The sequence below is a fragment of the Xyrauchen texanus genome, chromosome 21, assembly GCF_025860055.1.
Source record: "Xyrauchen texanus isolate HMW12.3.18 chromosome 21, RBS_HiC_50CHRs, whole genome shotgun sequence".
NCBI lineage: Eukaryota > Metazoa > Chordata > Actinopteri > Cypriniformes > Catostomidae > Xyrauchen > Xyrauchen texanus.
In genome coordinates, this window is record NC_068296.1 from 11,577,321 (window position 1) to 11,591,350 (window position 14,030).

At 35.6% G+C, this 14,030-nt stretch overlaps 1 protein-coding gene across 1 annotated transcript in view; it reads right to left on the reverse strand.

Moving 5' to 3' along the window:
• The window catches only part of LOC127661386 (latent-transforming growth factor beta-binding protein 4-like), a 67,552-nt gene that overhangs the window by 13,696 nt on the left and 39,826 nt on the right, over nt 1-14,030 (reverse strand). Inside the window, exons 8-20 of the mRNA XM_052152043.1 lie at nt 13,330-13,785; nt 13,122-13,229; nt 10,992-11,120; nt 10,181-10,306; nt 9,324-9,443; nt 8,733-8,852; nt 8,520-8,639; nt 8,279-8,398; nt 6,133-6,252; nt 5,865-5,981; nt 5,469-5,588; nt 5,264-5,383; nt 932-1,057 (exon numbers count right to left, since the gene is read on the reverse strand). Coding sequence (XP_052008003.1) covers nt 932-1,057; nt 5,264-5,383; nt 5,469-5,588; nt 5,865-5,981; nt 6,133-6,252; nt 8,279-8,398; nt 8,520-8,639; nt 8,733-8,852; nt 9,324-9,443; nt 10,181-10,306; nt 10,992-11,120; nt 13,122-13,229; nt 13,330-13,785 — 1,902 coding nt within the window. The remainder of the gene's footprint in view (nt 1-931; nt 1,058-5,263; nt 5,384-5,468; nt 5,589-5,864; nt 5,982-6,132; nt 6,253-8,278; nt 8,399-8,519; nt 8,640-8,732; nt 8,853-9,323; nt 9,444-10,180; nt 10,307-10,991; nt 11,121-13,121; nt 13,230-13,329; nt 13,786-14,030) is intronic.

Genomic DNA, 14,030 nt, shown 5'->3' on the forward strand with positions numbered 1-14,030 from the left:
AGGATATTAGGAAACTCACATAAATACACAAATACATTTGAAAAAATGCTGTTTATGATTACATAGATGCAAAGTATACTTAATTAGACCTCATGAATTACCGATACTTATTACACGGCTCTCTAAGACTACTTAATTCTGATTGGTCAGCGTAAGTTAAGTTGATCATTTAAATTCAAATACATTTTCCATATACTTTTTTTTTGGCAAGCAGCCATGTAATAAGTGAGATCATGTATAATCAGTCAGTCATTATCACAAAAAAAAAGTCCCCTCTGCTCTGTGTCCTGTATGGAAGCCCTGAACCGCACTGTGATTTCTTTCTTTTTTTTTTTTTTTTACTAGGTTTTACTTTGTGTCTTCCTGAGCTTTTTTCTATAAATTTATTTTCTTCTCCCTCTAAAATATATATATTTTTTATGAATTTGTTGTATCTCATCAAACAACCAGAAATAACTCCCAAATAGCATTTGTAAAAAGGAATATTCAGATATCATGTGTTAGTAGACTGTCTAACATTGTGTCTCTTTCCTTGATTAACATTTGCAAAACATTCTTGTTTGAGTGTTATACAACTACACATCAACAGTTCAAGTACCACAGCTCTTGAAACACAAAAGTAAATTACAGAGAAAATATTTGTTTTGAGAAAAAAATGTATAAAGAAAAACAAAATTGTATAGAGAAAAAAAAACTTGGAAGAGAGAGAGAAAAAATTGTTTTGGATAGAACAAAAACATTTGTAGGACATAGGCTCAGGAAGGCACTAAGACACCAAAAAAAAATAAATAAAAATAAATTCACCTAGTGAAATTTCTTTTCACAGTGAATTTTTTTCAGGGCTTCCGTAGTCCTGTCAGGGTTTATTTTGAGATAATGAACGACCGACTGTACAATATCCCTTACGTATATTTTTTGAAGTCTCTCTGACCTCGGCATTGACGACGGGCACCAGCTGCCCGGTATCCTGGTAAGCAGTCACAGCGATAGGACCCATCTGTATTCACACACAGACTCTGCGACCCACATATCTGAGTGCTAAGACATTCATCAATGTCTGAAGAGAGAAGAACAAGAAGCGCTGTGACAATATCTTTCCATTAGAACACTTAAACAGGTAAAAAGCTCAACATTGGGCGGTGAGTGATTTAAAAGTGACAGATCAACTAAAACTGAAAATTCTGTAATAATTTACTCACCCTCATGATGTTCCAAACCCATATTACTTGTGTTTATCCATGGAACACAAAAATAGATGCTAGGCAGAATGTTAGATTCAGGCCACATGCACGCTAATGCTTTTGCCATGTTTACGCATCTCATTCACACTGAAAACACTCAAAGACACTCCATAACTGCACACTTTGGAAAACAATGATGTTAGGAAATGGAAAATGGAGGTTTCAAACTTAAATGTATTAGTGTGGACGTGGCCACAGTCACCATTCATTTGAATTGCATCTTTTGTCAAAACATTGAAAGTAGATGACACAAGTGAAAAATGGGTCAGCAATGGAACATGACTGAGTAATTGATGACAGGATTTTTTTTTTGTGAATACTATAATATCACTTCTTCCAACCAGGTCTTAACTTTTGAGTTTCATCTGAACTGCAATTACAGTAAATTCAACAACTGTTTGATTGCCATGATCATACAAATATAACTCATAGAGGTATTGTATGTTTTGTTTGGGAATAGCAGACAAAAACTGTCACTACTATCTGATAGATATCACTGAAATAGGTGTACTCAGAAATCACACCTATTCTCTTTTATACCTCCAATTATTTAGTTATAAAATATATATGCAACAAGAGCTTACATTTAAGACTTTATATAAGTATAGCTGTCTTTGAAAGGTTTTGAGACAGATGTTTTGAGTCTTCTTTCCTTCCGCCCTCCCCCTGACCCCTTTTTTATTTGCTTTCTCACTCTCTCTCATTGTCTGCATGATGCAAACAGAAACTTAAGACGGAAATAGATAATTGTGCCCAAACATGTGGCTGATATTTGAGTCTTGCCATCTGCAGGCCATATGCCCCCTTAACACTTTGCTCTTCATTGAGCGATAGAGGGAGGAAGGAAGAGAGAGAGATGAGGAGAGATACAGAGACAAAGAGTCTCTCCCTGGAGACATAAAGCTCTGTTGTATTGACACACATTAGATGCCGTTCCTTTGCCAAAGCCAACTTTCTTCTGCACATCCTTTATTCCATGGCAAGAGGGTCTAAAGAAGAGCTAGCAAAGCGAACTCAAAGAACTCCAACTTTTATTTCTTCCGTGGAACACAAAAGATGTTTTGCAGAATGTCTGGGCAGTTTTCTTCCAAACAATGAAAGCGGTATCAGAAGCTGTCAAGTTCAAAAAAAGACAAAAAGCTCCATGAAAGCATCATAAAAAAAGTCCTTATGACTCACGTGATATATTCAGAGACTTCTGAAAGCATATACTAGATTTGTGCATGGAAAAGACTGAAATTATCTGAAAATCTTGCTTGACAGCCATGGTCACCATTCACTTTCATTGTATGGAAAAGAGCAGCCTGAACATTGTGCAATAAATAATTCCTTTGTGTTCCACAAAAAAAAAAAAAAGTCATACAGGGTAAGAACAACATGAGAGTGAATAAATGATGATATCATCTTAATTTTTGGGTAAACTACCACTTAAAAACAAGATACATTTTCTTAAGGCAACATTGGAAAAAAAAGGATTATGTTTATCTCACATTATGTTTACATTTATCTTTCTTACACAATTACCCCCCAATTGTTTGTTTTTCTCGTGTCAAGTATAAACCTCTCTACATTTTGTTAGATTTATGCTTTAACCTTATGCAACCCCACAACGTTGTATTTTGGCTTCGCTATATGCAGCGCACAATTTAATTTCATTTAATCCGACTGTTCTCAGTTCAGGAGACTCTGTGAGTAAAGGGTAAAACTTCATGTGACAAAACAACATGGCGGCGTATGCAGAGGAGTTTGTGTTTGGTTGAAACGTCAACAAATCTACATCTGGTAAGAAACCTAATAATGTTTTTACATTGAAATCTGTTTGAGTCAAAAGATTAGAGTAGACAGCACACTGGAGGTTAAGTCATTCACTAAATAGGCAGCAAGGGAGCATCCTATTGCTCTCTATACAGCTAAGTGCATTTAATACAAACTTCCTATTTAAAAATCAGTTTCAGGCTGCAGATGATGTTTGAACCAATCAACATGTTTGGCAGACATGGGAAAATGATAATCAGTACATACAGTAGATTCAGAATTTGTCATGTATAATTTTATTTTAACACGGTTGGCATTGATTGGATGTGTATAATGATTTATGCTAATTTCTGATGTAACGTCTCAAAAACATGAATAACCAACACTCCTGGAAACATAATAAAACATTTGATGTTAAAAAATCTGACTTTTTATAGCTTGATATTTAAAATTTCTAACTAACTAAGCCTCACTGTCCATATATGTGGACATACATTTTGTCTAAAAAATTATTAGTTTTTTTACTTGTTTATTAGGTGCAACTAGTTACAAATCCAAAAGGGGAATGGAAAATGCACACAGCAGTTACGCAGGTGAAAAAGAAGTAAAAATTCTGCTTCAATTCTTCAATTAAATTGATCTTATTTTAAGGATGTTTAGTCAATAATAATGTTTTTTTGCAGGCAAAGCTAAACACTACTACTACGACGTGCTACGCTACATTATGAATATACTGTAGTCATGGCTGAAAGGCATTGTTAGGCATGACACAAAGTGATGTATATTCACAATATAGCACAGCCTTATTGCTTTTATCAAACGGATACCACATAACACAAATAATAAGGACACAGATGTTTATTAAAATATTTTTTTTTGAAAGGGGACCTATTATGCAAAATTCACTGTGAGTCAGCAGTGTGTGTGTACACAACCACCCTACAATGTTAAATGTCCACCCACTCCTCTTTCTTATATTTCTATTAATCAAAAACAGTGTGTCAAAATTAACGGTTTTCGTTTCTGCTATAAAGTGAGGTCACGTTAGAGCAGGCCTCGCCCACTACTATTGACGGATTCCACCCTATTATCATAGATCCTCCCCTGAGTGATCTACACACAGTCAGCCATTTTTCCCACGATGGAGCAGCTACAGTGAGAAGAATAATGTCTCAGCTTCGTAAGTGTCATAAGTGTCATAAGTGTTCTGTTGTTGGCTGTAAAATTGAACATAAGTCTTCATGTACTACCGGTATCAGAGCCACTGAAGACACAGTGGACAAGAAGGAAATGTGCCCTAAAACATACAAAAATGTGTTTTATGTTTGTGCAAATAATTTTACACCGGATTGCTTTGTGAATGAGTGTCAATATAAAGCAGGATTTTCAATAAATTAGATTCTTAAGCATGGCTCACTGCCAACTGTTCGTGTTCCAGCTTTGTATCCTGAAGATGTTAGTATTGCACTTTATATTATGTGAATGTTTGCAAATCGCCTTTCCGAATGTGCTTGTTAGCTAATACCACAGCTAATGCAGCTAAAGTACCAATGTCTCTGATTGTTTTCACCGCGACCAGAGCTATGGCATTATTTTTAACCCGAAAACGCTTACTGTCAGTTACCTTTGTCTCTGATTGTATTCACGGAGACCAGATATACATATACTGTATATATTCATACATATGTGGTTGAACTCCGGTATTTATGCTGTCAGTCATATTGGTTCTGATTTGTTGTTGCTGTAGTATCCGAAGCACGAGGCACAGCCCTCATCCAGAAAGGGGGCGGGGAGCAGCAGCTCATTTGTATTTAAAGAGACACACACAAAATCAGCATGTTTTTTGATTTCACCCAAAGAGAGGCAGCTGAAACTTCACAGACACATTCTGGGGAAACCTGAGGCTTATATTACAGCTTTTAAAAAGGGTAGTAATAGAATTATTATTATAGGGTAGTAATCATTAAATACTATTCTTCAACTAGAAGATCAGTAAACAGTAATCAGAATGTTGCTATACAATATTAATAACTGACAGGTATGGGTGCTGTGTAGTGACACAAATAAAATCTTAATGAAAAGGTAATAGCTGTGTTTTATCGTGAATTAAGCATGGCTATTGACCAATCAGCATAAAGGACCGGTACTATCACTTTTATAAAAAGTATCAAGTATTAAATAAGTAAATAAGTGGTTTTATAGGCTTAATCAGATGTCGGAAACGCCTGAAGTTACAGTCTGTGTTTTGTGTTTAAGGCTCATCTAACCTGTGCAGCGTCCATTTTGCATGCTGTGGCCATCCCTGCAAGGAACACACTTGTACGAGCCAGGAGAATTGACACACTGCTGACCGGGACACTGCAGTTGGTCCAAACATTCATCCATGTCTAATAAAACAGAAAAGATGTAAAGCTTGTTTAAATGCTTCTGAATGAGATTAAAGACATCCTAAAATGGTGTATGCTCTCTTACCTGTGCAAGCGCCGTCCTCTAGTCGAAAGCCTGCATCACACACACACTTAAAGCTGCCTGGAGTGTTCTTGCATTGGCCATTAGTGCAGCGTGTGTGATTTTGGCTACATTCGTCTATGTCTGAAAAGTGAGACAAATCCATCTGACTCACATTTCATTTAACTTCATAATAAAAATGATGTGCAGAATGATTCTTGAACATGAAGTGTGTTATTTTTTTGTAATGAATTCAACACTGATTTTCAGCACTAACAATCATTAAGTATCAACTAAAAATAATCAGTTTTTAGATTTTGGAATCAACACAAAGCTTATTTTGCTAATAACTATAACCGATAGCTTTACTTGCTTAATTTAAGTAATTAATTTGTACATTCTTGAAGAGTATACAAATACCTTGACAATAGCCATTAAGAACCTCAAAGCCCGGCTGGCAGGAGACACACTTGAATGAACCGACCAAGTTAACACACACTTTCCCTGGGCACTGTCCATTCTCACACTCGTCCACATCTAGAACAGGAAAAGAAACATCAGAATTTCATAAATGGAGCATCTTCAAATTACATTTGAGGCTGAAATCTAAACAGCAGCATTGAAATGTTAAGTTTTAGAAGATTTGATGTCGTACAACAGCTCATACTTGGTTATGTGATGCACATACCTATGCAGAGGTTTCCATCCAGTCTGAATCCAGACCGACACACACAGCTGTAACTACCCAAGGTATTCTCACAGCGTCCATTAGCACACAGTGCAGGAGTCTGATGGCATTCATCAATATCTAAAACAATAAAATGAGTTCAACATCGATGCTGAAAATACAAAAACCAGCTAAAGGTGGTTGCATGCTTTACATGGTACTTCCAATGAAAATGAATGGGGCCAGTCAATAAACATTATTGCAATATAACATTAATACTAATTGTTCCAAATTTATAGCCACAAGACATAAACAACGTGTGTGTTAACATGATTTTAATGTGATAAAAAACTGTTTACAAACCCTTTCCGTTTAAAGTATTATCTAAATATACAACTTAGTTGCCATGATAATTTAACACTGTAAATGTTGTAATTTTTTTTAGTTTTAAGAATTAAACAACTTTACAGCATAAATAATACACACATTTTAGCAAAAGAGTTAATGTAAGTGCTTTTATAAAATTATAAGCTTCACATTTCTGCCTTTAAACCCCAAAAATTGGCCCCATTTACTTCCATTGTAAGTGCTTCGCTGTCAACTCGATTTAAAGGTTTTCGTGGTAATCAACATTATGCCACAAATGCTGTCATTAAGCTTAACTTGCATTGAACCCAGAATATTTCTTTAAGCCCAGCCATGAAACATATTGCCCAAGCTGAAGGGTCCTTTGACATGTAATGCTAGCCAATCAAGTAGCAAACTTCTGATCTGTCTAGCATTAAAATTGCCTCAGTTGTTGGTGAATTTCCAGTGCGCTATGAGAGTTTTAGTCACTGAAAACCCCCTCTTCCCCTTCACTACTTGTCTAGATCTGCTCTATGTGGATTGTATGTATGTCTTGATTTGCAACATCATGTCTTACATGCTCGATGCAGCATGTCTTAACATGTCAATGTCAATACAAGTGTGTATGTCTAATTGTGCAGTAGCAGCAGCAATAAGAGTGTAATATCTAGCGCAATAGTGGCACCGAACGGAATTGCAAAAATAATGATGAGAACATTATGTTCTGAAAATCTGTCTGACATTGGCTGGTCAAATAGGTAGTGTCAACCCAAACTCACGCCATAGGTTGAGTCAATGTTGCTATGTTGGGCCACTGAAATACATTAACCCTCCTATTGCGTTCAGAATCTGCAAACACCTTTTGCATTCGTGGGTACGTTTTGATCCGGTGTAATTCAAGCTTATAAATCATTCTTAACCCGATGTTTTTCATCATATACTATATTGTAATTAATAAGTTCTTTACGGTTCATACATGTAAAAAGATTGGCATGTTAACTGTCAGATATATTCATGAATAAGTTATTAATTAATATGCCATTTTTTTAAATAATAATATGCAGTGTTTCTTTGACATTTCAAAATATACATTAACTTCAGCAAAACTAGTGTTATACATGTGAAGACATCTTCTTTATCAACATTTCTGTGAAATTGTATCCAAATATAACATAATATACAATTTATATGAACATTTAATGTGATAATTTCTAGCAATTTAAATGAATTTCCTATTACTCTCAATACAACTTGGTGGTACAAAATTGACCCACGAATGCAAAAGATGTTTTTTTTTTGTTTTGTTTTGTTTTTTATATGTTACCATCTCTTAAACAATTGTATAAAAAAATTTATTATGTGTATTTTTATAGTCTTGACTATTAATTTGGTTTGTTACCATATTAAAAACTGTGTGGTATCTACTGTCACTCTCCCGGGTCAAAAATGACCCAGACACAATAGGAGGTTTAAACATCATAATATATCTAGGATTGACTATACGCTAAAGAAAAGAGATGAGTTTTTAACTTTGATTTGAAATTGTGTACTGTTGAGCCAGTTCTAATACCATCTCTGAACCATTTGTAACTGAACAAGAGATGATTGGCTTATTCCTATGTAGAGAGAATTACCGTTGAGTATCTAGACGAAATAAAGAAATTAACCCTTTCAAAATCCTTCAAAGCGAGAAACAAACAGAGCAATGCTGAAAGTGGCAAGAGCTACAGATTTATTGGGGGAAATTAACATACAAATGAGCTTATTTGGCTCCATTTGTTGATTCTTCTGAATTTAAGAGTAGCAGTATTGTAGTTACCTGAGCATGCTCCATTTTTAAGGCCAAATCCAGGCCTGCAGGAAACACACCTATAAGATCCCTGAGAGTTCACACACTCCTGACCGGGACATTGAGATGGATCTTCACACTCGTTCACATCTGAAACATGTGATCACATGAACACACACACACATACACATGAGATACATGAAAGTCAAACCAGACAGATTTTGTCACTCACATAACACAGATCACAGGTGGTTTTGTGTGAAAACTGTACCTCTGCAGGTGTTGCCCTGCAGCCTGTATCCAGTTCTGCACTCACACCTGAAGCTGCCAGGTGTGTTCTCACATTGACCGTTTGAACAAGGAGGTGGTGTCTGGCGACATTCATCAACATCTGAACCAAAAACATATCTTGTTATCATGTTCTGTATGCATTTCACAGTCATAATTTCTCCTGCTGATGATTTGAAGGCTTTTAAATAGTTACCCGAGCATCTTCCATTGACAAGACTGAAGCCAGGTCTGCACGACTCACACCTGTACGAACCCTGAGAGTTCACACACTCCTGACCAGAACACTGCAATGGGTCATCACACTCATCCACATCTGCAATGTATACATACAGCCATCAGCTTGAACTTTTACAAAAAAAAAATATTTTTAGTCTATCAATGAAAATATTATTTAACTTGAGTCAATATTTATTTTTGGTCAGTTTAGTCATTTAATTTGGATCAGATTCATAGATTAGTTGATGATACTGTGCAAAATGAAAAACAAAAATGTCAAATTGTAACAGACCATACTTTAAGTATTCAAATATTTAAAATAATGTTTATTAATAAATAAACATATATTAAGCATATAAAAGATAAACCAAAAAGGGTCAACACACTCATCTTTGCCTAAAAAAATAATAATAAAGTACCATTAAAATTAATCTGAATTCATTCTTATAAATCCTAATATTCAGAGGAGATAGAAAACACATCATATTTAAATCAAGTTCTATAATGTACTGTACAAAGCAAACAAATTTTAAGCAAGCATTATGGGTGAACTAGTTTAATTAATTACCTATACAAGTGTTATCCTGTAGCTCGAATCCAGTCCTACACACACACCTGAAGCTGCCAAGTGTGTTTTCACATCGGCCATTAGTACAGGAATTGGGCGCCCGACGGCACTCATCAACATCTGTGGAAGCAATTACATTTATCTACTTGATCTCAGAGAAAAAGACTAAATGCATCATACATTAGATATTTACATATTTAGATATTTACTATCTAAATATAATTCTGTAAATATTCCACAAGGTCTCATTTTAATAATTCTAACAATTTGTTTTTCACTTTGTATATTTTGCTTGTTTTGCAGTAAAAAAATTCATTTTGTGCGACTTGTGTAGCTAATGCGCATGTGGGTTCTAGAGTTGATTGACAGGTGACGTCTGTATCTAAAATTTGATTGGCTCTTTTAACTGTAAGCCAGGATGTTTTGTCTACATCAGTTGACCTCTGCCAATCAACTCTAGAAAGCGCATGCGCATTAGCTACACGAAAATTGCAAATTTTCTATCTAAATATAATTCTATAATTATATTAAAACCGTTTTTACTTAGTATGTTTGTCTTATCAAAATATCCATACTTTATTCAAAGGTAAAACAAGTTTAATTTTCTTATGACACTGGCAAATAGTTCTTTCTTGTTTTAGGATTAAACCTTACTACATTTTGTTAGTTTTCTCTAAAAACATGACTTAAAATATTATGTGATTGTGCTTTCAAGTAAACATATCTTGTTTTAAGGATGTCTGGACATTTTTACTGGTAAACAAGACAACAATACACAATAAAAAGTGTTAAATTATACTGTGCAAAAATCACACTGGTGGTGAGTCAGTGTATTGAAAGAATAGAGAGTGTCTGACCTATACACTGTGTCTGCTGTGAGTTGGTCTGGTATCCTGATGGGCACACACAGCGGAAACTGCCTGCTGTATTCTCACACTGTCCCACAGAGCACGGCCTGGGTGTTAACAGGCACTCGTTTATGTCTGAGTGTGTGTGAAAGAGAGAGAGAGAAAGATGACAAGGTTTGATCATTGCTTTCCATCATTTAGGTATTGTGGTAGTGCTAATATAGTTGCCTCCTGTATAACACATTAGTTGTGCTTTTCCACATTTGTAAGTCGCTTTAAATAAAATCATCTGCTGAATTATAAGGTTTAAATGTACTGTAAATGTAATTTAACATTGATCACTACTGTGTTGTGCAGAACCAATCAGGAAGAAGTCATTGAACCCATAATCTTCATGAACTGGGAGGTCATGGCTTTTTTTATTTGCCATTGGATATTGAGTATCTGAATTAGCTGACCTATCAGCAAAGTCTCTCCCTGAACTTTGACATTTAAAACTTTGGAAGCACCAAAGAGAGAAAAATGAGTTGTTCCACAATATGGTGATCCTGGTAACACCTTGGAACACTTTTTGAAAATATGGCGTTGAAAAAGGCAGGAGATTTGGAGTGGAAAGGAACATGTAATATCTGGATTTGGAAGACATGTTTTGAAAACCTTCAGCTTTTTTAAGGAATTCTTAAATTTGTATGTAATTTTCTATAAGGAATCAACCTCAAGTTGAAAGCCTGCAATGTAGTTAAAAAAAAAATCAAGACTTTAAGTTGTGTATTTCTAATGTTTGTATTCATAAAGCAACACACAACCTCAGGTCTCATACCTTGGCAGCGGCCTTGTTGAGGGTTGAGTATATATCCAGTGTTACACTCACAGGTGTGTCGGCCGCCTGACAGGTCAATACAGCGACCCGGCCCACACACCTGAGATCTTGATTCACACACCCGTATATCTGGGTGAAGTGCACACACACACACACACACACACACACACACACACACACACACACACACACACACACACACACACACACACACACACACGTGCCATAATAAGCCATAATAAAAAAACAGCATTGATTTATAAAATAAAGTATATTAATGAAGGCAGAGGCTATTTGCACTCATAATTCTCCTAAATACTAACAAACAGTATAGGGGTATCTCTGGAACATGTTTATTTAGAGTCTCAAAGACACCCTGCCGTAACCGCTATCCCAAAATGTAACCCTAACCTTCCCTTACAAAAATGAACCATTGTTTTACTACAGTAACCATAGTATCACCATGGTATTTTGTAGTAAAATCATAGTAAACACAAAATTAAACACGGTTACTATATAAAAAAAAAAATATTACTATAGTAATACCATGGTTAATTGCATTAAAATGATGGCTTCTGCAAAAAAAAGCAAAAAATAAAACAACAAAACAAAACAAAACACATAGTTACTACAATAATACTATGGTAAAACAGTAATTAATTTGACCAGAATCAAACCTTTCTCTAAGCGTACCGACCTACAAATCACTGCGAGGAAGTCAACCTTTACATTAAGTTTTATATATTATATAATTAGTAGTAAAGGAAATATTAAGTGTGAAGACAGGAAACAGAATGGGAAAATGTGGGACAAAAGGTGGAATCGAACCTGGGTCATCCACACTAAAAAAGCACATCCACATTGTCGTTACACCCACATCACTGCAACTATTGAAGTGCATATAGCAGTGTGTGGCAGGTGCTATTTACATCTAGTGCAAATAGTCACCCTGATTAAAAAATGAGTAAACAAATAAAAAGATGATGATATTAACAAACAAAAACAAGAAACTTTTAGTAACACATTATAATAGCTCTCATTATTTTCATTATTATGTCATTAACAAAAAATATATTCTATAAATCTGAAAAGAACATAGTTTATTAAAAAAGATAGAAATGTCATGAAACTTATTCATATCTGACTGTACATGAACTAATGATTGGTTAAGGATTACGTAATAGGCCTATTTGTCAATTACATATTAATGAAATTAATTATATGCCATGTTACATAATAGTTTAAATATATTACAAAGCGTAACCAATATCTTGTTTTTTTATTCTTTACTTTTGTAAAATGACTAATATACAGTCAATTTGTGGTTTAGCAAATTAGATTAGCTCAACCAAATCTCAGAGGTACACTGAGTTCTTAACTTGACTGACACTTATTCATCCCTCTCCAAACCAAATCGATTGAACTATCCAACTAAGGCATGGAAATAATGAGAAAATTACAGTACTTCCAGCAATAAATTTTTTAAGATTGATTTAAATTTGGCACCACTTCAGTTTTAGAAATCAAAGAGGTCGCTCGTGTATATGAACAGGCCAGCAAATGTTCTGGGTGTGCTCACATTCTCTTGAATGAGTCTTTGTGCTTTTTCAGTCACCGTAACAATAAAGCCAATTGTTCTGTTTGAGCTCTTGCTTGAGGTGTATAGTCACTAATTGTACTTTCAAATTAAAACCAAACATTTAGAACATCCTCTGGAACATCCTTGCTTTTATCCCACATCTGTATTTATGACATTCCAATAAAAAAATAAAATAAAGGAATAAGCAAAAGAGTGGAAAGCAGCAGACACATTCAATTCCATTATAGTGCAAAAAAATACTGGATGAACTAAAGAGCTGATGTTTTCAAAACTTAAAAAATTGCCTACAGCAATTACAAAAAATAGCACTTCCAATGTAAAAAAATACCTGCAAGTCAAGCAAAGGGCTCACATTCTCATTCAGATGAACATGAGGACAAAGTAATGCAGCAGTAACTTCACGGCTTTCCATAAAAAAGTAATGATGTAATGTAATTAGTTACTTTTTATAATGAATAACACAATATTGTAACATGTTACCTTTAAAAGTAATGTTCCCCAACACTGGGCATCTAGGGTGAATGGCTTACCTTGCCTTGGTATAAGTGGGCGGGGCGTAGCTGGAACTGGAAATGCTCTGGCTGGAGATGTTGGCTGTTTGTTAACAGAGGGCCGGCTAGTCTGCATACGGATAACAGCTGTACACAATTAGGTTAAAAATATATACAATTACACAGCTGTTAATCAGAATTTTAACATATAACCTTATTGAGTTGAGTATGGAATGCTGTCACTCACGTGTGATCACTTTGGTTGGCTGGCTGGTTGCTGTGGCGGCATTCGCAGGACGGACACTGGAAGGCTGCTGAGGTCTGGCATTAGTGGTTTGAGACCCGCTGCCGGTTGACAGGTTTGGTTTCGGTTGAGTTATAACGATGACTGAACCAGACTGTGAGCCTGTATTAGGTTGCTGTGGTCTTGTAGGTTGTTGGACTCTAATGGTTTGTGTGTTGGTCGGTCGCGGGTATCGCGTCTCAGGACTTGACGGTTGTTGGACTCTGACTGTAGAGTGTGTTCTAGAGTTGTCAGGCAATGCAGGTTGGGATCCTTTGTCAAGTACGGATGTGCGGCCGTTTTCAGAAACCAGGAGCGGCCCACCAGAGCCAAGTGTCTCAGCCAGCCTCTGGTTAAACTTGAGAGCTGATGAAGAGTAATGATACCCCGGTCCAGCAGGACAGATCTCTTTAAAGTCAGCTGTGGACACAAAGTTCAATGCTGTCAAAACCTCCCCAAAAAAGTACAATTTTCTCTATAAACCATTTTAGTCTCTTAGTTGAGCAAGTAAACTCCAGAAACCTTCAGTTAAAGGATTACAGAAGTTCACCAAAAAATGAAAATTATGTCAATATTTACTCACCCTCATGTCTTTCCAAGCATGTATGCTGTTTTTTTCTCAGTGGAATACAAAATGAAATTACTGAAGGATCTTCACACAGCTT